This window comes from Athene cunicularia, assembly GCF_003259725.1.
Source record: "Athene cunicularia isolate RWA chromosome 14 unlocalized genomic scaffold, athCun1 chr14_part1, whole genome shotgun sequence".
Classification (NCBI taxonomy): Eukaryota; Metazoa; Chordata; class Aves; order Strigiformes; family Strigidae; genus Athene; species Athene cunicularia.
Window position 1 is genome coordinate 12,072,296 of NW_020799118.1, and position 7,692 is coordinate 12,079,987.

Sequence of the window (7,692 nt, forward strand, 5' to 3'; positions counted from 1 at the left end):
TAACGCCAGAGTTAACTCCATGGATGGAGCGGCCTTGGCTCAGAGGAAATGGCCAGCGGCTGTTTTGGGGGTGGACGTGTCCCCATGCTCAGCTCCAAGCCCCTTCCTGCTGGGATCCCACTCCATCCCTGCCATGACCAACAGCAAAACCCACACCCTGAGTGCATCCCCGTGCCTTTCCAGCCCCATCGGGGAACCGGTGTGCTGGGCAAACACCACTTTTTGGCTTTTTTCCCCCCTTTTCTTTGACAATTCATGTGATCATTCAAACTGCTGTTGGGCAGCCTTCCCAATGCTCCCTGATGGTAGGGAAAAAGACCAGTAGCTCAGAGCACTCACAGGTAGGCAAAAATAATATTTATACACCATGTATCAGCGTGGTCCATGGCCAGGACAAGGACTATACAGTGTATATACGACAACTCACCAGAGCTAGATCCTCACTAGCAGGATTCAGGGAAGGGGGTGTGTGAACAGGGGCCAGGGAGGGTCCGAACCCCCCCCCTATCGTGCCGACCATGGGCGCTCCCCAGCCCAGTTCACCTCCTCCTATGCAGCAGTTTAAAAATACATCTGTATATATTATTCTATTCTCCCAGGTAACACTGTACAATCATAGAAGTTTCTTTAAAAGCAATAATTTACTTAAAGACATCTCTATTTCTCTTTTGGTTTTATACAAATATTTACTGTGATATATATATATATTTATAAAGAAATTAACCCTCTGAGAACCCTACAGCAGCAAGATGTGCACCTTTTTTTAGTAATTATTTATTCAAAAGAACTTAAACCACTTAAAAGCATTTTTTTAAAAAAATAAATAAGTAGTGCACGCACAAACTCTCTGCCTCCCCCCTCCATCCTTCCCAACCCCCAGATGCTATGGGACAAAAAGCGGGTGGCAAAACCATCCCCCCTGGGAGCAAAGGGACCGGCAATGGGATGGCATCTGTGTTCATTGCCTTAGAAACACAAATGTCATGGCCAGAGCTCAATGGCACATCCCTACATGTCTCTGCTTTTGGGGACAGCCCATCTGGGGCACTCGGTGCTGAAATGGCCGGCTCCCTCCTGGTGCTGCCCCCGGGGATGTTTTCTCCCAGTGGTTGTTTCTTAGGGGAAGCCAAAAATAGAGCAACCCCTTGGTGAGCAGCATGGGATGGTGGTGATGGACGCTGGTGGGAACAGGCTGGGAAGAAACTCTGGGGGGATGAAGTCCCGGTCCCTGTCCTGTGGGCAACCAGCGAGACGTGATGCTCAGGGACACAGGGCAGGGTTGGGGGGGGGGGCACCGGGACAGCTGCTCCCCAGAGCCCTTTGCAAGAAGGAGATGGGGATGGGGACACAGGGCAAATCCTGTCTCTGCCACCGATGTTTGGACATGCCACAGCAAGTTGTAACCCTGGGACACGGCTTCCCTGGTGTAGGCAACGGGGAGAAAAACACCGGGAACCCATTACAGCTGAAAGGCTGCTGGGGACCCCGCTTTCGACCCCTTCTCCCCAAGGCTGGGTGCTGCTGGGGCTCTGTGCCCAGGGTCAGATGTGGGATGCCTGTGGGTACTGAAGCCTTTCCCATGGCCACGGGGAGCAGGGAGCCAGATTTTGGCTCCCAGAGCACCAATGAGCAGCATGGCCAGGATGAAGGGACCCACAACCTGCACATTCCTGACTCCTTCCCTCTGTGCAAAGGTGAGGAGCAGGGCAGGAGCAAAGGCTTCCCACACACAGGATGGTTTGCCTTGTGCCGTAACAAAAGCTAAACCAGCGTGTCATCAAGGCCAGCCTAAAACACAGCGAATGGTGGGATGTGGGTTTTGCCATGGGGGCAGATCAAAGGGGACATCACACCAGTGGGGGGGGAAGATGCAAGCAGGGTGCAGAGGAGGAGGGCTTGGGCACGGGATGAGTTTACATCTCTAAGGCACAATCCACCTTGAGGCTGGGACGCAGGGACGGGTTGAAGCGCAAGACAGGGTGGTTTTCTCGACTGGCATCTGTTGTTTTCGGAAAAGCATCTGCCTCTGAAGCAGGGCTCTCCGGTGAACGGGGAATTCATAAATCCCAGCCTGGCACAGAGACAGCTCCTGTGCTAGAAGAAGTGCAACCCTACAAGATGACTTTCTCATTCATTTCCACATTTGAAATTATTTTTCAAGGGAGAAAATACCAAATTGCTTGGAAAAGCGGGAAGATACCCAAATTTAAGAGCTTTCCACTCTCCTTTTTGTGCTTTTCACTATTTTGTCCCAGTTATAGTGAAATTTATGAATTCCCCATTGGAGACGCTGGGGGAGACCCAGCACTTCAGCAGCTGATGCCCAAGACCCCACTTCCACCCTGAAGATCAGTATTTCCAGAAACTGGCTAACTACTGTGTTTACAATGCCTCTTTCTATCACAGTCTGGCTTTTCCTTATTAGCTGTTTTGCCAGTAATTACACTACTTGCTTTCACCGCCACAGACCTTCAGCCACTTACATCTGTTTTCTGCTTATGAAGCCATGCCAGTGGAACAAAAATAAAACCCACCCCAAAACTGGATGCAGTCTTGACTTCTAGCTCTTCCATCTGCCCAGCAAGTCACTCCCTCAAAGGACCCCGGTGGCTTATTCATTCCCTTGTTCATTTTTAAAAAATACTGAATGACTTCTTTCAGATTTATTATTATTATTATTATTATTATTGTTATTGTTATTAATATTATTATTATTATTATTATTTTGGTAAACAGTCTCCCAAACGGTACGGTGAAAAAATTAAAAACCCTCTTGCCTCCCTCCCTCCCCTTTTTCCCAAATTAAAAAGAAGTACATTAATGTTGCATGTTATTTCAAGTGTTGTTCTTGTGCAACTGAACCAGACCACCTGCCAGAAGGAGCAATTTTTTTTCTTGTTGCTGCTCAGTTAAAAAATAAAAGGAAAAAAAAGAAAGAGAGAGAAAGATTTGTTTCCTGATATTTCCTCTTTTTGGATCTCGCAGTGCTTGGCTCCAAGAAAACGCTGGCGTTTTCCCCGCAGGGAGAGCAAAGCCCCACGGGGCCGCGTGGGGCGAGCGCCTGCCTGCGCCCCACAGACCCTCCTCTCTCCATCCATCCGTCCGTCCATCCATCCCCACAGAGCCATCGGCCCCACTGTGGGCGCCGGGCACGGGAGATGCGCCATGACCTGCCGCCATCCCCTCCTGCAGACCGCTCAGTGGTTATTGCGATGAAACTGAAAACTATGAACGATACTAATTTCTCAAGCATTCCTATGGCACTTGCATTGTTCTGCATAATTTGAGCGGGTTGTAGGGGAAGAGATTAGAGGAGGAAAAAAAATACCCTCGGAAAAGTCAATGGAAGGACCAAGAGTCATATTTCTGACTCCCTCCTGTACGACCGCTGATCCAATGCTATTGTGGCTTGAAGCCTATCGAACTCGTGCCTGTTATCTGGGCTCAGGTCCTCCAAACCCCGGCTGTCATCGTCTTCCTCTTCCTCATCGCGGCTCATGAAGGCCAGCTCATTCTCATAGCAGAAGGAGTTGGTGCTGGGCAGCAGGAATTTGTTCTCCACCAAGTCCTTGGCGCTGCAACGGGGGGTAGATGGGACCTCATAGGTTTTGTGGAAGTGGGAATAGTCTACTTTGTATTGGTTTTTCTCCTCGAACAAGACTGGCTCAAAGCGGTGGCCCCAGAGGATCTCGCTGGCCAGGTAGGAGCTCCGAGCTTGAGTCGTCATAGCGGTAGCTTCTACCATGCCTTCTAGGATGACCACGATCTCAAAGTCATCTGTCTCCAAGTCCTGACGGCTGATCCCAAACAAGGGACTGTCTTCGTTGATCTCATGGAGAATGGTGATGGGGGACACCAAGAAGATACGGTCCAAGCCTTTATCAAACCCCACATCGATGTCTATTTGGTCAAGGGGTATGTATTCCCCTTCTTCTGTGATCCTGGGCTTAATTAGCTGAGCTCGTACATGGGCTTCTACTATGTGGCTTTTCCGGAGATTCCCAACTCTCCACATCAGGCAGAGTTTTCCATCTCTCATTGCCACTACTGCATTATGGCTGAAAAGTAATGTCTGGGCCCGTTTTTTGGGCCTGGCCATCTTTGCCATTATTGCACCAATCATGAAAGAGTCAATTATACAGCCCACGATGGACTGAACCACCACCATGAAGACTGCGAGAGGGCACTCCTCCGTCACACAGCGGAAGCCATAACCAATAGTCGTTTGGGTCTCAATGGAGAACAGAAAAGCAGCCACAAAGCCATTGACCTGCAGAACGCAAGGTTTAAAGGTATCATCTCCACCTGGGTTTTCTAGGTCTCCATGAATGAGTGCAATTAGCCAGAAAATCAGCCCAAACAATAACCAGGACACTAGAAACGCCAGGGAAAAGAGCAAGAGCATATACCTCCAGCGAATGTCAACGCATGTGGTAAACATGTCTGCAATGTACCTCTGTGGCTTGTCATCCATGTTGGTGAACTCCACGTTGCACTGACCATTCTTCTTTACAAACCTGTTCCTGCATTTCCTCCTGGTGTGGATTTTCCCATTGCCAAAGCCGTTGATACCTGGCATGGTGGTCAACCTCAGCCCGTCTTCCTCGGAGGACACGATGCTGTAAGGGTTGACTCTGCCTGCAGTCATCCCTGAGCCAAGCCCACAGTGAAGGTGAAGGGTCTTGCGACTCCTGGTGTCCCCCTGACCCACCCCTGCCCACCCCCCAAATTCTGTTGTGGTGGAAGAGAAGTCCCAAGCTTCCACGTCTTGGTTGCCACGTCACCACGTGAATCCTGTGAGAGGCTCTGCAATGAGAAAACAAAGACATGGCCATTACCTCTCATGAAAAAGGGACCCAAATGGATGTTTGGCCATGGGTTTGATGGGGTGGGTGGCTGCATGTTGAGCAAGGTCCCTTACCAAATGCCCTTACTCTCTCTTCTATGGCTAGGCTGTTCCCAAAAACCACTCACAAGGAAGGAAGAAGGTCTCAGAGTTTGTTCTTTCATACTACAAAGCAGGTGAGCAAACCTGTCTGGGGAGATGCGGCATTTGTGGGACCCTCAATGACACCAGCAGATGGAAAAACTTGAGTAGCACTGGAGTCTCTCCCCTTTGCTTTTCTCATGAGCTCTGCTGTCAGAGAGGGGTCAGGCTGCTGGAGAGGAAAGCAGAGAGGCCAAGCTGCTCCCCCTAGCACAGAGATATTAATAAAGGTATGCCTGAAAGCGGCTCCATCAGTTCACATTGCCCGTGCCAGATGGACCGCTGCCCAGCACATCGCAGCAGCGGTTGCCCGACCTCCTGAGCACCAGCTCTTCTGGGGTCAAGGGAAACCACAGGGAGATGTGGATTTAAACTCCATGCCCCTGCTTGGGGATGGGAGAGGACACAGCCAACGTGCAGCTGATTGGAGAAGGCCCAGGGAAGGCACTTGCTCGGGGCAGATGTCCTGAGGAGCAACTTTCCCAACACATCCACTGGGACATGGAGCCATCTATGGTCATAGATAGGTTCTGCTGGCCAAGTCTTATGAAGGGATAACTGCCACTGGGGAGCGGTTTTGATCCCTTCTGGAGGGCTCAGCTGTAGGGTCAGGGACATAATCTCAGCTTTGGCTGGGAGAGAGATTGCATGGACATGGGAGAGATGGCCTAAGCTGGGTGGGCTCCTCTGTGCGGGTGGGCCCATGGTGAGGGAGCCAAGTGGCACCCTGACAGGCTGCTGGCCCCCCAGCCCTTCCGCAATGGCATGTGGGGCTGCATCAGGCAGCAGATGGGATTGTGGAGAAGCCACATGGCACATCCCAAGCACCCCAAAAAGATGGCACTGCAGGAGTGTGCCTCAAACCTCCCCCTGCCACAGCTCGTCCTATTCTTCAGGGACATGGGATGTGTCCCTGAGCATGAAACTACTTCGCTGGCAGTGAGACATGCATGGGGCTGCAACAGTGTAGAGCCCCGCCCAGTACCCCGTCCCCACAGCACAGGGTGTCCAGCTCATGCCGAGGTGCCGGCCAACCCGCCGGGCTGTCCGGGCTGTGTCGGATTTGCTGGTCCGATCGATGCAGTCGATTCCTGCAATCAGCCTGAGTGCCTGGGGACACGCTGGGACAAGAACACCCTTTCCATTACGTGGTGGCCAGCCCAGAGCCAGAAAGCATTGCCAGGCACAGTCTGTCTGGGGCTGTAGCAGCCTGGCTAGCAACAATACCCTGATTTGTTTGCCTTTTACAGAAATTCACCCCAAATCCAACCTGGGACTTGGGTATCCCTGCAGATTCCCAGCACCACAAGCAAGAGCACTAACAACCTGCCCAAACCTTCCAGGTGCCGGCAACAAACTCATGTGTGGCACCACCTTATATGCCAAATAACATATTCCCACCTGCTGCAATCCAGGCACAACCATTTTTTATCCCGAAAGCTGATTTTTTCAAGCACCACAGTTATTTGTGATGTGTCAGCAGACCAAGTGATTGCTCGCACCTGGCTGGGGCAGTTGGCATGAGATCCTCTCCCTCCTTACAGCCATGAGGAAGAGTAAAACAAACAGTTAATATTTACAACCTCACAGTCACTGGAAGCCAAAGGGACCAAAGTGGCCTTGCAGAGGTGACGTGTCAGGCCGGTTGCAGGCTCACGCTGCAGCCTGGTCACCCGTCCCAAGCCTTCCTCCTGACCACACCAGCTACATTCATTAAGGCTTTCTCTCCTCTTTTTTTAATGAGAGCTGAGCATTTAGAGACAAAAAAGGCTGCTTCTCCATCACCCCTCTGGGTTGCCTCAGGGGAATACGGCAAATGTTTTTGCAAGGATGAATTTACTGTTGGGTTTTTTTAATTAATTCTAGATGCATTTGAGAAGTTAACAAAATGCAATGAGCTTCCAGTGACCTGCGAGAGGATTAGCTGGGGTCTGGATTAACTGTGCTGGGAGGGTAGACATGCCCGGGTGACTGAAGAGGCAGTGGCGCTGCCCTCACCCAGGGGTGATGCTCCCGGGGACCCTTGAGATCCCCAGTCACCTCCATTCCCCTACACTTTCCCCTTTCCCCTGTCCTCTTTTCTCTCGCTCTTCATGCATTGTTCTTTTCTTTTCTTTTCTTTTCTTTTCTTTTCTTTTCTTTTCTTTTCTTTTCTTTTCTTTTCTTTTCTTTTCTTTTCTTTTCTTTTCTTTTCTTTTCTTTTCTTTTCTTTTCTTTTCTTTTCTTTTCTTTTCTTTTCTTTTCTTTTCTTTTCTTTTCTTTTCTTTTCTTTTCTTTTCTTTTCTTTTCTTTTCTTTTCTTTTCTTTTCTTTTCTTTTCTTTTCTTTTCTTTTCTTTTCTTTTCTTTTCTTTTCTTTTCTTTTCTTTTCTTTTCTTTTCTTTTCTTTTCTTTTCTTTTCTTTTCTTTTCTTTTCTTTTCTTTTCTTTTCTTTTCTTTTCTTTTCTTTTCTTTTCTTTTCTTTTCTTTTCTTTTCTTTTCTTTTCTTTTCTTTTCTTTTCTTTTCTTTTCTTTTCTTTTCTTTTCTTTTCTTTTCTTTTCTTTTCTTTTCTTTTCTTTTCTTTTCTTTTCTTTTCTTTTCTTTTCTTTTCTTTTCTTTTCTTTTCTTTTCTTTTCTTTTCTTTTCTTTTCTTTTCTTTTCTTTTCTTTTCTTTTCTTTTCTTTTCTTTTCTTTTCTTTTCTTTTCTTTTCTTTTCTTTTCTTTTCT

General features: G+C 48.6%; 1 protein-coding gene across 2 annotated transcripts in view; it reads right to left on the minus strand.

Moving 5' to 3' along the window:
* Positions 1–342: 342 nt before the first annotated feature.
* KCNJ12 (potassium voltage-gated channel subfamily J member 12) overlaps positions 343–7,692 on the minus strand; it is a 33,749-nt gene continuing 26,399 nt past the window's right edge. For both annotated transcript variants that reach the window (XM_026858727.1, XM_026858726.1), the window contains exon 2: positions 343–4,806. In XM_026858727.1, coding sequence (XP_026714528.1) covers positions 3,359–4,648 — 1,290 coding nt within the window. In that variant the 5' untranslated portion in view covers positions 4,649–4,806 and the 3' untranslated portion in view covers positions 343–3,358. The remainder of the gene's footprint in view (positions 4,807–7,692) is intronic.